The sequence below is a fragment of the Rhamphochromis sp. 'chilingali' genome (genome assembly GCF_963969265.1).
Source record: "Rhamphochromis sp. 'chilingali' genome assembly, chromosome: 2".
Lineage (NCBI taxonomy): Eukaryota > Metazoa > Chordata > Actinopteri > Cichliformes > Cichlidae > Rhamphochromis > Rhamphochromis sp. 'chilingali'.
Window position 1 is genome coordinate 17,846,267 of NC_137930.1, and position 15,793 is coordinate 17,862,059.

General features: G+C 43.4%; 1 protein-coding gene across 9 annotated transcripts in view; it reads left to right on the forward strand.

The window, feature by feature from the left end:
* Positions 1 to 15,793, forward strand: part of garnl3 (GTPase activating Rap/RanGAP domain like 3) — a 101,636-nt gene that overhangs the window by 49,059 nt on the left and 36,784 nt on the right. For all 9 annotated transcript variants that reach the window (XR_013970854.1, XM_080875830.1, XM_080875832.1 and 6 more), the window contains 3 exons: positions 5,069 to 5,143; positions 6,904 to 7,003; positions 9,024 to 9,142. Coding sequence is in view for 8 of the 9 variants with exons in the window: in XM_080875830.1 (XP_080731956.1) it covers positions 5,069 to 5,143; positions 6,904 to 7,003; positions 9,024 to 9,142 (294 nt within the window). In the remaining variant the exon portion in view is untranslated. The remainder of the gene's footprint in view (positions 1 to 5,068; positions 5,144 to 6,903; positions 7,004 to 9,023; positions 9,143 to 15,793) is intronic.

The window sequence follows — 15,793 nt, forward strand, 5'->3', positions numbered from 1 at the left end:
CTGAAGATGCTTTTTGTAGACTTCACATATGGAGCCTACTCTCCATCACCTGAGTCATGATGCTGGTGCTTCCAAGCATGCGAAAGGAGTTGTTAAAAACTGCTTCGCAAAACATCCTAAATCCACACAGCAGATGTTTCCGTTCAGATATTAATCATAGTGTCATTTTCTCATTGCTTTCTTGTTACAGCTACCTCAGTTTAGAGTTTCCATATACATCTACACAGTTATAGATAGTACTGAATGCAGTATCATAACTGATCTCTGAACAGTGGAAGCTGAGGGAGGTACAACTCACAAAATTGTCTGTGGTTAGTCTCTTGACAATCCTCCATTAAGGATCACAGGTAAATCCTTGATGTGCTCACAAAAAGAGCCAAAATACTGCTTCCCTTGTTTCAGTTTGCAAGACTTCTGCTCTTGCTAGCAGCGCCCAGGAAAATGACCTACACAGCAGAGTGAAAGGCTTGTAGTCAAGCTAGGTTCCAGAGACAATAGTCAAGTATGGCCAAAAGATGGCATGACGTTACACGATGGATGCAAACTAGAGCTGGGCGATAGAACGATAACAATATGTATCGCGATATAACTTTTACTCGATAGAGAAATTAAGCTATCGCGATAGACCTCGCCGCTCTTGTCCTCTTAAAAAAAAAAAAAAAAAAAGGTCAGCCAATCCAAATTAAGTAGCGCAGAGCCGAACCAATCACAGCCGCAGCGTCACGTCGCGTGACTTGTTACGTACAGCACAAGTGCCAAGCCGCACGTGTGTTTGTTTGGGAAGCAGCCAGCGGGTAATGGAGCCAGCGCGTAATGGAGGAAATGAGTGTGCCGACTAGAAAAATCAACCGAGCGTGACCGAAGAGAAAACAGATGATGGTTCCAATGCCGGAGAGATTGTCGAACGGAAGAGCTAAAGAAGGTCCGTAGTGTGAAGGTATTTCGGCTATTTCAAGTCTGACAAAAATAGAGTAGCGTGCACTGTAAATTGTGCCGAAAGCAAGTCTGGAAATACAATAAACTGGTGCATGCGTCACACTGCGCCACGTTATTGTTTCGGTGAAATGAATTTCTACAATACTGTTACTGTTAATTCTACTCTCTGCAGTGTTTAAATGCTTACATATACACACAGTTACTGTCCCTCCACACATACGACTCGGTTCTGCTTCTATGCCCCAGCTTTGTTTACTTTTTCCCACCGAGGCTTCTAGACTTCTGATTGGCCAACATTTCTGCACGGTTAGGAATCTAGCGCCACCTGCTGCTTTGGCATGTTCATAGCAGCGTTTTCCTTCATTTCTGCCTTTATGTGTGGACGGGATTATTTTTTAAAACGAAAATGGAAAATCTCCGTTTTCAAAAATACCCGTGTACGTGTGGACGTAGCCTCAGTCTCTGACTGGAAGCGCTAATTCGTCATTCGGCTTTTGTCAGACTAAAGTAACTGTTAAAACTGTTTGAAAAGCTCAGCTATACAACAAGGAGAGATTGAGAATTTCCTTTTAGTTCTCAGTTTATTTGATATTGACAAAAGTTAGTCAGTTTTGTCTGTTCTTCTGTAAAACAAACTAAGATTTATTTTTAGAATTAATATTTTGTTTCTAAGTGGAATTGACAATTTAGTCTGTTTCGTTTGTTCTATTTTGAAACTTAAACGCTTTAGCGGCTGCCTTTTGTGTAGTTTGCAATATTTGCCTTTATTTATCTGAAAAAGTCTCATGTTCCTTAAGTACATCTACCCCGTTGAACTTATTATGGGAAATAAATATTTAAATAAAAACAAGCTGCTGATTATTTCACATTTTACTTGTGAGCAACGGCACATTTAAATCTTACAAATATAGTTATTTGGCTTATATCGTGATAGATATCGTTATCGCCTGAAATGAAAAAAACATATCGTGATATGAAAAAATCTCATATCGCCCAGCTCTAATGCAAACATGATGTCTGTTTTTAGCAAACACTGCTTGCCTCACTTATTCTGTTGGCATCCCCACTGTGTACACATACCATGTCAGAACAGCATTTTTAAAATTGTTTTGCATACCACTTGGATAAGCAATCACTGAAACCAAAGGATACAAGGGTCTCACTTACAGAAGCATTTATAAAGTTTATTATTAAATCAGCTCAGATTAAACTTAGATTAGTCAGTTATTTGAAGAAAGCCCAAAAAGATGAAGACATCCTTTATCACGAATGACTTTTGCAGCATACAATGCACAAAACACGTGAATTTACAGTTAATGTCACAAAGTAACAGATACAGAAGAGTGGCTTGTATGCTCGATAGGCAAAAACTCTGAGGATGGCATATAAATAAAACCCACAATTTCCTTACTAGCCTTGTTACAATGCGAATGCCTATTTTCAACCCAACCCAATGTAGAGCCAGTTGCAAAATTTAATTTAAGAGCTTTGCACCAAAACCCCAGCTACAGTACTCCATATCAGATTTAATTTAGTGTGAACAATAAAGTCAGAGTGACAGTTATTAATGATTTTATTTAGGATGCAAAGCTCTTGCCTTTTATCCTCACTTACCCACAGGAATGTTTTGAGTGGACTTGAACCCTCTGTCTCTCTCTCTCCATGATAAATGCTCTCTCATCACTCTTGTTCATCATTGCACTGGCCGTCATGATCTAATGAGCTGTTGAAGTGGGGCACACCACCCACTCTTCATACAGATCAGCATTGTGCCTTGTCCAGGTTTTGCACAGGCTTTGGCAGCCACTCAGAATATTGTGTTGGTTATTAGTTTATCATTGTTCATAACCCCTTACAGCATCACACTCTACTTTGAGCTTTATCTGAGGTAACGAGTGCACAGTCCTGCTTTATAGTCTTATTCTGCTTTTGACCATGATCTTGTTGTGTATAGGTGATTGTTACACTTGCTTTCCTCCTGCTTCATGCATTAGTTGTGAACTCTTTAACTTTGTAGGTCAGCGACACTGGATGCTGTTTATTAGTTTTCTGTATTTGCTCCTTACCTCTCAGGACCTAGCTTGTCATCGTCTTTTTGCTTGGCTTCTCCAAACCATTTCTAGCCATCTGGATGTATCACAACACATGCAGGAATACACATCCACGCCAGATCTGTCTTTTTTTTTTTAATGTATTGGCAGATCAGAGACCTCTGTTGACGAGGACAGTAAAATAAAGCACAGCAGTCAACAGGATCAAAGGGCAAAGGTCAAAGGAAGTGCAGTATGGGAGGAAAGAGTCTCTGATGTGTTGCCTGATAACAGAGCATCAGTTACCATGATGGAAATGGGGGTTTAAAAGAGGAATCAGGAGGTGAAGAGTAATAGACTGAAAGGAGTTTTACATGTGTCCACACGGACAAGAAGAAAGTAGTCAAAAACACAGCAAAACTGACTATTTTTCTTTATATATCATTGATCTTATTGATATTCTTGATCTTTTATAAAGATAACTTCACAGCATTTGTTTATACACATTTATAAAAGATAATCATAGAAAGACACATACACACATTTGCAAACAAAAACAATTCTGCAAGCCAAGTGTAATGGGCTTATATTAACACCATATTACTTTAAGATATTGTGAAGGATTTTTCAGTGTGTATTTTGTGTAGTTTGATGTGTAGTAGCAATTGCTTAATGACTTAGTTTAATCGAGATTAGTGGAAATGTTCAATTTGACTGTTGTTTGACCTGCGCAGGCCATTCATCTTTCCTGCTAGACTCATGGACTCATTATAAATGCTTTAAAAGACTCAAATTACTGTCTACTGCTATAGTCGTCTGAAAAACCTACACATCTGTGCTGCGTTCAAGGGAGTTAGGAGGGCCTAAGCACTTGTATTAAAGCGAAAAATTTGGTGGCAGCATTCAGATGTGTGTTGTCACAGTGCAATAATCTTCCAAGGAGAAGACATCCCAGAAAATTCTCCCAAGATCAGCCTGTGCAATGCTCAGAGAAACTACAAAAAACCTGGAGAGCTACATCTCAGACTCAGTTAGCATGTTAAATGATAAAGTTCATGACAGTTCAGTTAGAAAAAGACTGAACTAGTATGTTCTGCTTAGAAAGGTTGCTAGAAAGAAGCCTCTTCTCTCTAAATCCAGCACAGCTCATGTTCACAATGGTACGTCTGAACGAACCACAACACTTCTGCATATCACCACAAACACCTCACACTAACTGCCAAGCACAGCGGTGGAGAGGTCATTATTTGGGTTGTTATACCTCCACCCAAATGAAATGTGATGTTGGGATCTTAAGCGTGCGGTGAATGGTTGCCTGAAAAACGTCAATAAACTGATGCAATGTTGTGTAGAAGAGTGGGACAAAATTCCTCCAAAGCGATGTGAGAAACTGTTAAATTATTGCTGCTAAAGGTGGTTCTACAAGTTACAGAATCATGGGCTGTTTACAGGAGTGCACACTATAACTACACCTCAGGTCTGAAATGCTTAAATTGAAATGGTGACGTGATGATGATTCTAGGTCATATTTGGAATCACTGACTTTGCACAAAAATCAGCTGCAACTCTTTGCAAGAGAGTGACTAAGCATCAAAATTTGCCCAAATATGGGACCGGTTTTGGAAGCTGTACACAGTTAGACAGGATAGCTGAGCTGCTCTCAGGCTTTGTCTTCTCTTGTTTCACTCAGTCTCCGCACTATTAACTTTCCCATTTCATCTCATGATGTCTCCTCTCTAGTGCTGCAGTAGTAAGAGGTGAGTCAGCATGAGACAGATAATTGTGGTGATAAGTAGAGGGTGCCTGAGGAAAATTAGGAGAAAAGTTTAAAAGTTAAAAACTGTTTCTAAAGTGAAGGGAGACTTGAGTGAATAAGGGTGAAGAGGGTTAGTTGGTAACATATTCATGGAAAGGGGTTGCTAATGCTGCTGTTGTCACATGGAGGTGATGTTTCACCACGGTTCCTCTTTTTTCTGTGAGTGCAGCGGGCTCTGGTGTATTTATAGTCGGTTTATTACTGTCTGCCACAAGTCACTGTTTATCAGGTGTCTAATTTTGACCATGTCTCCCTCTCACTATGTCTGTCTCTGTCTTCCTCTCAGCTGATATCCAGTGATGCAGATGGGGCCATTCAGAGGGCGGGACGCTTCAGGGTGGAGAATGGCTCCTCAGACGAGGTGCGCACTATATCACACACAAGCCTCTTGTCTCAGTCTGGCTCTCAAGGTTTTCTTGTGCTGATTTTTGGATCCGTAATTGTTTTGAGGGCCTGTTTTAACTCAAGCTGATTGAAGGTGACAGAAAATTTCATAAAATAATATTTTAAGCTCTTTTTCATTTGCCATTCTTTCACTAAATAGTATTAAAGCTAATTTAAGAGGTGGCTAGAGTAGAGTAATATAAAGACTGGAAGTATGGGAAAACTGATTTCCTGGTTCTGTCCAAAGTTACAAAAAATACCTTCCAGGTCCTCTAAAACTCCTAATTACGATGTTATATAAAGGTGGTATTGATTTTCTTATCTAATGCTCAGCAGAGAGGACAATAAGTATCCCTTTAACATGACTCATGTAGCTGCCGCTACGAATTGCTTCTTCATGTGGTTCCCAAATTTGGGTTTATGACTCATCCATTAGGTCAAAAAGATATATCTAAGGGGTCACAAGATGAATAACGGATGATTAAACAGGCCTGTTTCATAAATTCTGGCTTTTCTCCCATAGTTGGGTTTTTTTTCTTGTTAAATGCAGGCCAGTTTGCTTTCTGTAGCTGCTGAAATTGTTCACATCAAGCAATCTACACACTCCTGGTGGACACACCATTATTTTATAGTGATATGCACAGGGGTTAGTGCGGTGCCAGAGCACAGCAAACACTTTTTTTCTCCCCTGAGGAAGTAGAATTGCCACATTTATCATAAACCTTATTTTGTGCCAGAGAGCCCATGAAAACAAACTGACAAATTGGTCAGAGCTGTCATATTGATGTGATGATTGATTTGCAATGTCAGCTCGAGCACAGCAAGCAAACGTTCCAACTTTGAAGCTGCCGTTAGCTGCAGGCTACCTTCAGAGGGTACAGGGATTTAAAAAATTTTTTTATCTCGTCTGTCTAGTGGGGTTTTTTGTGGGGAAAAAAAGATGAAATTTAAACTTTTTTTTTCGCTTGTGGCAGGTCTTTATTTACCTCACCTGCTTAAACTGATCATATACGTCATTCCTTTTTTTGACAACTATAGTCATATTTTAGTCCCTTTTGAGTTAGTGCTTTATCCTGTTTACACAGCCTCAACATTTCTTTTTATCTGTGTTTAATTAAATTCCTTTTATACTAAGCCATCCCATTTCTTATTAAGGCTTTAATTGTGAAACATTTGTTGTGGAAACATCAGGAAGATTTTTATGTGAAGAAATACATGCACATGTACATAAAATTATTTGTGGCTATGGCATTTGTCCTCTGTCAGCTGTATGTATGACAAGAGATAACTTGAGTGAGCAGAACAAACGCTGACCAGTACTGCGAATACAGTAGCTCCTGCATTTGCTGATCTTTGTTTCCTTTTTAAGTCAATTTCCAAGAATGCAGCAACAATGCATCTCTATCATGGGGCCGCCCTATTATGATTCACTGCCTCGATTTTGTCCAACATTTTGGTATTATTTAGGATGTGATGCAATCCGCAAAGACAAAGGTTCTCTTAATCTCAAACCTTAGTCCTCCCACATTTTTAAATTGAGAGCCATGATACAAGTAATAAACAGTTACAGCAAAAGCAAGCTATAATGTATCTGATTTCCTGCCCTGTAATATAATCAGTACTGTTTTATTGTGTAACAGTTTTCCACAATGAAGACTGCTGTGACTCAAGCTGTGACTATCATTATAACATTGTGGCATATGTTTGTGTGTGTGTGTGCGTGTGTGCGTGAAACAGACTTTGGACTACACTCCAGGAACCTGGAGGAGAACCGATGTCCATCTGGAGAATCCAGAGTACCACACCAGATGGTTCTTTAAATACTTTTTGGGAAAAGGTCAGTGCTTCTCTGCTGTGCTCTGTATAAAAAATACACTCACGCACAGAGCTAGCATGACATAGATCAAGAAATGCCTCCATATTTGGAAGCTTGTTATCAGCCTTGTCCTCATGCACCGCTTTTCATTCATCTAACCATATCCCCACTGAGAGTCTTAACTACACTCCAGCCCAATACGTCACCCAAGGAGAAAGCTCACTAAGGACATACAGTATCACTAGACAGACAACGCTGCACAAGATAGCACAATTAAAATTTTACCCTTAGCTTCTGAAATGAGACTGTGCAGCAACCTAGCAACTGTGAGAAGCTGTTAGGAATTATTTGTATTGGTCACCTGTCCTGCACCTTTTTCATAATTTCTCCAACCGCATTATTCCCACTCTGCATTACTTCCATAGTCTTAAAAGCTCATTGCTGAGGCTTCCCTGTAATGAGTTTAGTGAGGAAGATCAGCTGAGAGGTGAGGTAAAGAGCAGAGATATTTGTGAAGGAAAGTTAAGACAGGAAAACTATCAGCTATGGAATAACAGAATAAGAGGCATCTTTTTCCTCTTCTGGCCAGGGTCTAATCATACTATGGCACGGGCAGTTTAAAAATGAGCCACGTCGCAAGAAATTTGGCTCGACCTGTTTTGGACCGCAGCTGAGCCATCTGTGTCTCACAGCCCGGGCAGAGTCGACTGCATCGCACAAAACAACACATTATGAACTCGAGGCCAGCTACTTTAACACAAGCTTCCTGTTTGATGAAACACCCACAGTGGCACACATCTTACTGATAAGAATAAATCTTTCTGTGTCTGTTTCCCTGTTATACTCCATTAAATATGACAATAATTCTTGAGGCTGCTCAAAAAGAACGAGGCTCAGTAGTAAGCCAATAATTGGAACGCAGCTTCACGTTACTGCTTACCTTAAGCTTAAAAACATCACCGATTAGGAATAAACAGAGCTTATAACCAAATAGAATAAAAGAGACACACACACACACAGGAAAAGAAAGCATTAGCTGAGGTGAGGACGAAGAAAGAGGCAGCAGAGAACCTGCATCTAATTGGGTTTGGATGGCTGTTTGGCATTGTTTGGATATGTTACCCTGTCAACCAAAGAGGCAGAGACTCTGCTGCGATCTGTGTAACTCTAGGTTTTGAATGAAAGAAGAGAATTTAATGAAAGAAAAGGCAGGAAGGAAGACAAAAAATGAAAAAACATCAACAACAAAAAGACTAAAAACACAGATAAAACAGCAGAGAGATGACTGGGCCCCTACTATGACAGAAAAATCTAAATTTTTAACTTAAACTAATCAAAACTTTAACACCAGGAGAACCAGCCTGGAGGTGGAATAACATGGGTCAGTTCAAGTAGATAGCTTACTCTGTCCATCTGTCAAAGTCTTCTTGGATTTTATGAATCAGTGGGGTATGAGCGTATATTCCAAGGTATAAGTCCCAGCGTCCCACTGTGTATGGCTGAAAAGCAGAATCTTGGATTTCAACCAGAGGACTGAGTAGCCATAGAACTTTCCAAAGCAGTTGATCAGAGTGTGGACTGACAGAAAGTGAGTTGTCAGATTAGTTAATAAAGAAGAATGTTATCTGCATATAAACTGAATTTTTGATTATGTAAATTTGTTGCTATACCTATGATGTCATCAGTCTGTCTTATGGCTGAGACAAGAAGTTCAATGAAAAGTGCCAGAAGAGATGATGATTATCCTTATCTCGTACCTCTGTTTAAATTGAATGGGTTGGATATTTGTCCATTAGTGATTACAGATGCTGTTGGAGTGTTGTGTTGTATAGGATTAGCTGTTTATGTAAGGACCAAATCCAAAATGTTATAGGAGGCAGAAATTTCCAGCTCAATTTATCATTTTTTTCCTGCATCTAGAGTAAAAATTATGGCAGGGCTTTGATTTAATATCCATTTTACTATTGTATAAGTTAATCAGTTGAATAATCTTGATCTCTTAATCTTAATCATATCTGTAAATGATCTCTGTCCACCATAGTCCACCAAAATTATGTGGGCACGGATGCAGAGAAGAATCCCTTCTACCTATCGGTGGTCCTCTCGGACCAGAACAACCAACGTGTTCCCCAGTACCGAGCCATCCTCTGGAGAAAGACGGTGAGTTCACTGTCTATGCACCTAGCAGCAGTAATTTTAAATGCGTCACATCTCTTAGACCTTCAGGATGAGTGTTGGGGAGTAACAGAATACATGTACCACCGTTACGTATTAAAAATACAAAATATGAGTAACTGTAGTCCGTTACAGTTACCGTTTAAAAAGGTGGTATTCAGAATACAGTTACTTTGTTGAAGTAACTGGATTACACGGCGGTCTTTTCCTGTTTCATATGTTAGGCTGTCCCCTCTCTATTTTTGGTAATTCCACGCCGGTGGAAACCCAAACAAAACCTGTGTCTCAATCTCTCGGCCCATGTCACCCCTACTTGCGGCCCAAATAATGACGTGACGAAATATTTTCAAAAATTATTGTTCAAAAAATTATTTAATATGAATGCAATAGGCAGAGTGTTATTGGCATAGCCCTAAAGAATGTAGCCTCATGGACAGTGTAGCCCAGCAAGCTATTAAGACTCGACTTTACACAGTGTTCGTGTTTTCCTCCGAAACAATAAGTTCCGTTGCAGCAGCCTTTCAACGCCTCTCTCTGTCTCTCGCTGGCAAAGTTGACGCAGACAACAAAGTAAAGCTAGTTTTCGGCTATGAGCCCGACACAGAACTGACGTATTAGCCAGAGGTCCCTTTTGGAGCTGTGGGCCTGTTTTATATTGTTACGCCCCACTTAAGAACGAAGTGTCGACTGGAGTGAGGGGTAACACAAAGTGAAAGGGAACACATGAACTACTGGAGAAATAGATGTCAGTATACAAGATTTATTGCCTAAAGCTACTACAGTACGAAAACACAGGGAAGCTCTTTTCTTCAGGGTCTCCAAGGCCAGAACAATAAACAAAACACCCCCCTTTAGCTAGAAATCAAAACCAAGTACTCACTAACCAAAAACAAAATACAATGGCTGAGCTCCCTGTCTAACCAAACCAGGAGAAAACAGTTGAAACAAAAATGGCAGAGAACCCCTACCTGCTTCCACAATGACAAACTAATTATCACAATAAGGGCACACCTTCGCTCACAATAAAAGAAAGAAAAACCAAAGTTCACAGAGGGTAAGTTCTCACACACATACACACAAAGGCCCGCTGCCCAAAACTCTACAGCTCACGGCTCTGGCAAACATGGGGAAAATGGCAGGGGGTGTGGCAGTTTAGGACGGCAGACTATATGCCGTGGCTGACGAGCTGAAACACACCTCAGCTGCGGCTCATGAGGCAGACCTGCAACACAAGAAAAGGAGAAAAACAACTCTTCGACAGAGGGAGAGCCACTAGAGGTCAGCGACCGTAACACCCCCCCACATAAAATATCACATACAGTAAACAGACACCTTTAACAACTGCCACCAAGTCCGTTACTGGGGTTAAGGGGTTAATACTGGGTCCTGGACAGTGCGTCAGCCACCACGTTGTCCACACCTCTCTGATGTCGGATGTCTATGTTATACTCCTGAGCAAGCAACGCCCATCTCATCAATCTTTGGTTATGATTGTACATGTGCTTTAGAAATACCAGAGGTTTATGGTCAGTATAGACCATGACAGGGGTGGTGGTTGACCCCACGTACACGTCAAAATGCTGCAGAGCAAGCAACATGGCTAGGGTTTCCTTCTCAATGGTGGAATAGTTGAGTTGATGAGGCTTGAACTTAGCTGAGAAGTAGGAAACCGGGTGACTGATGCCAGCAACTCCATCCTGTAACAGTACTGCTCCCGCGCCGGTAGCGCTTGCATCCACTTCCAGCTTGAAGGCCTTGCTGAAGTCGGGAGCAGCCAGTACAGGGGCACTGCAAAGGAGAGACTTGGCACAGTCAAATGCATGTTGGCACTCAGCAGTCCATACGAAGGGTTCCTTTGGACTGCACAGACGAGTCAGGGGAGCCACCACTGTTGAAAAGTTCCGGCAGAAACACCTGTAGTAGCCCACCAGACCTAAGAAGCGTCTGAGCTCCCGTCTGGTGGTGGGCACCGGGTAGCTCAGTACGGCCTCCACCTTTGCATTCACGGGGCGCACCTGGCCATGTCCCACTTGTTTTCCGAGGTATGTCACTACCGCCTTGGCAAATTCACACTTTGCCAGGTTCAGAGTTAGGGAAGCCTGGGATAAACGAGCAAAAACATCCCTCAGAGTACTCACGTGATCAGTCCAGCAAGAAGAATATACCACAATGTCATCCAAATACACATTACAACTGTGAATGTCTGCTAACACAAGGTTCATAAGTCGTTGGAAAGTGGCTGGTGCATTCCGCATGCCAAACGCCATCACTGTGTACTGCAAGAAATAGTCTGGAGTAACAAATGCTGAAATATCAGAGGCTCTGCTAGTTAGAGGAACCTGCCAGTACCCTTTTAACAGATCTAGCTTTGTTATGTAGGTGGCGGCTCCAATACTGTCTATGCAGTCTTCCATGCGAGGCAATGGGTATGAGTCAGGGACTGTGACTGCATTTACTCTCCTAAAATCAGTACAAAAACGAGGAGAACCATCTGACTTTGGTGTCAGCAGACATGGAGAGCTCCAAGAGCTATGGCTAGGTATCGCCAAACCATTTCCAAGCAGGTACTGTACCTCGTTTTTCATTAATTCCCTCTTGAGTGGGGGGCACCGGTATGCGTGTTGCTTAATAGGGCACGCATCACCCACGTCAATGTCGTGCTTTAACACTGGGGTTTTAGGCGGTACATCCCCAAACAGACTAGGGTGCGCTTGGATCAGATCCTTCACATCGTCTCTCTCGTCATGAGGAGGATAGGAGAGGTACGTGTCTAAGGCACCAAGAACCTCTGAGTTTGCAAGCCTGCCGCTCTGCTGACCTTCACTACCCTTCACCAAACCATCATCATGGTTTATGGGCACAGAAATGAGTGAGATGGAGCCCTCGCGATAGTCTTCCCTAGAGTGAAACAGTTTCAGCATGTTTATATGGCAGAGCCGTGTTTTACGCCTCCTATCCGGAGTGCGAACGATGTAGTCTGTGTCATTGACTTTGCTCTCTACCACATATGGTCCCGCAAATTGGGCTGACAGAGACGGACCAGATGTGGGCACCAACACGAGTACCTGATCACCAGGTTTAAAAGAACGCTGCACTGCCTTCCGGTCATACTGCCGCTTCATTTTCCCTTGGGCTGCTGACAGAGACTTCTTAGCTATTGCACAAGCATGGTACAAACGTTCCCGACACTGCGTGACAAACTCAAGCACATTTGATTGCGGCTGCACATCAGACAAAAACTGTTCTTTCAGGGCTTTTAGAGGCCCTCTCACACTGTGCCCAAAAACTAATTCAGCAGGGCTGAAACCAAGGGACTCCTGTTTTGCTTCACGAGCTGCAAACAGCAGGAATGGCAGTCCCTCATCCCAGTTCTTGTCAGTCACCAGACAATATTTTCGCATCATCAACTTTATGGTCTGGTGCCATCTTTCTAGTGCACCTTGTGACTGGGGATGGTAAGGGCTGGAAGGGATGTGTCTGATACCAAGTGATTGTAATGTCTGCTTGAACAGTTTTGACTGGAAATTGCTGCCTTGGTCAGTCTGAACAATTCTAGGCAGACCGAATGTTGAAAAGAATTTAAGTAGAGCCTTAATCACAGTGGGAGCGGTGATTTTTCGAAGTGGTATGGCTTCAGGAAAACGGGTTGTGGCACACATGATTGTCAAGAGGAACTGATTACCCGTTTTTGTTCTGGGTAGAGGACCCACACAGTCCACTAAAACACGCTCAAAAGGCTCCCCAACTACCGGGATGGGTTTAAGAGGAGCAGGTGGCACCGTCTGATTAGGTTTACCCACAATTTGGCAAACCTGGCATGTTTTGCAGAACTTGGCAACGTCTTTCTTCAGACCTGGCCAGTATGTGACCTGCCCAACCAGAGTCAATAAAACACTGGACTTACTGTATGCCAATGCAGAAGAGGCATACAGTTCATCACCTCTCCCTCCCCTGGGCAGATCTGATCACAACCTGGTGCACCTTGTCCCTGTGTATGAGCCCTTAGTGCGCAGGGAGCCACCAGCCACCTGCACAGTACAGAGATGGTCAGAGGAGAGCGAGGAGGCTCTTAAGGATTGTTTTGAGTCGACTGTGTGGGAGGTGATTTGTGATGACCACGGTGAGGACATCGACAGCCTTACTACATGCATTACTGACTATATAAACTTCTGTGTGGATAACACTGTACCTACCAGGACTGTACGGTGTTTCTCCAACAACAAACCTTGGATTACCCCAGAAATTAAAACCGTCCTCAAGCAGAAGAGGAGGGCCTTCAAATCCAGAGACAAAGAGGAGTTGAAAAGGGTGCAGAGAGAGCTGAGGGGACTGATAAGGAATGGGAAGGAGAGCTACAGGCAGAAGATGGAGAACCAGCTTCAACAAAACAACGTTGGTGAAGTCTGGAGAGGCCTCAGAACCATCTCGGGCCACAAACAGCAGAACTCTCTGCCTGGGAGGGATGTGAGATGGGCAAATGAACTGAATCATTTCTTCAACAGATTTGACTCAGCCATGAGGCAGTCTGCAACATCGGCTGCAGACTCACCCACCCCCACTGCTGCTGTTCCACCTCAGACACTTCACACCTCCTCTATTCACCCTGCTCACTCCCCCCCACCCCCAACAACAGCATCCAATACACACTCAACACAAGGCTCCAGCCTGTCTCTCTCAACCACCCAGGTTAGGAGGGAACTGAGGAGGATTAATGGCAAGAAGGCAGCGGGTCCAGATGGCATCAGCTCGAGGGTCGTCAGGTCCTGCGCGGACCAACTGTGTGGGGTGATGGAGCACCTCTTCAACCTGAGCCTGAGGTTGGGAAGAGTCCCACAGCTCTGGAAAACCTCCTGTGTTGTACCAGTGCCAAAGACTTCACGCCCCAAGGACCTCAACAGCTACAGGCCGGTGGCTCTGACATCCCACCTGATGAAGACCCTGGAGCGGTTGGTCCTGGCTCAGCTTCGGCGCCTAATAAGCTCATCACTGGACCCACTTCAGTTTGCCTACCAGCCTGGCATTGGAGCGGATGATGCCGTCATTCACCTCCTACATCATTCCCTCGCTCACCTGGAGTCCGCTGGAAGCACTGTGAGAATCATGTTCTTTGATTTCTCCAGTGCCTTCAACACCATTCTTCCCTCGGTTCTAAAGGACAAGCTGGTGAACTCTGGAGTGGACCATCACCTCACTACCTGGATCCTGGACTACCTCACCGACCGACCACAGTATGTGAGGACTCAGGGCTGTGTGTCGGACAGGGTCGTCTGCAGTACGGGGGCCCCACAGGGAACGGTTCTGGCTCCGTTCCTCTTCACCATCTACACTGCAGACTTCTCCCACAATTCCACCCAGTGCTTCCTGCAGAAGTTCTCTGATGACTCTGCAATAGTCGGCCTCATCACTGATGGGGACGACAAGGAGTACAGAGGTCTGACCCAAGACTTTGTGGACTGGTGCCAGCTGAACTACCTCCAGATCAACGCCAGTAAAACCAAGGAACTGGTGGTAGACTTCCGCAGGCACAAGCATTCTCCACTGCAACCACTGAACATCCAAGGTATGGACATTGAGGCTGTGGACAGCTACAGGTACCTTGGTGTTCATCTGAACAATAGACTGGACTGGACTCATAACTCAGACGCCCTCTACAGGAAAGGGCAGAGCAGGCTGTACCTGCTGCGGAGACTCAGGTCGTTTGGAGTGGAGGGCCCACTCCTGAAGAAATTCTATGACTCTGTTGTGGCTTCTGCTATCTTTTATGGCGTGGTCTGCTGGGGCGGCAGCATCTCTGCTGGGGACAGGAAGAGACTGAACAGGGTGATCCGAAGGGCCAGCTCTGTTCTAGGATGCCCTCTGGACCCAGTGGAGGTGGTGAGTGACAGGAGAACGGCGGCTAAGCTGTCATCCCTGATGGACAACATCTCCCACCCCATGCAGCAGACTGTGACAGCACTGAGCAGCTCCTTCAGTGGGAGACTGCGGCACCCACGGTGTGGGACGGAGAGATTTCGCAGGTCTTTCCTCCCCACTGCTGTCAGACTCCATAATAAAGACTTTAACTGATCAAGCACACACATCCATACATATGCAATAATACTAAGTGCAATAATCCTTTCTGTCATCGTTGTATTTTTACTCAGTTGTATATAGTATTTGTATTCTATTTTTATCTTATTGTATTTTTATTTTATTTTATTCTACTGTATATAGTATTTTATTCTATTCTGTACAGTTGTGTACTGTATTTATTCTTATTGTATTCTAATTTTTGCCTCATAACTTTTGCACTGTCCACTTCCTGCTGTGACAAAACAAATTTCCCACGTGTGGGACTAATAAAGGTTATCTTATCTTATCTTATCTTAAAAAGTGCTGAAGAACGCGGTCATAGGTTTTAGTAATACCTAAATGACCTGACCATGGGTGTTCATGCGCAAGCTGCAATATGCCACCCCGGTAATCCCTAGGAATGACTATTTGGCGTACCACCCCCCAACCCTCATCACCTCCTTCCTGCTGTAATGCAGGTCTTGAGACCCATTTTCTTAGCAGTAACCCATCCTCAAGATAAAACCTGTGTGCCTTTTTATTGTTTGCTAACTCGCTTACCTCTTTAAAACAGTTAGCGAGTGA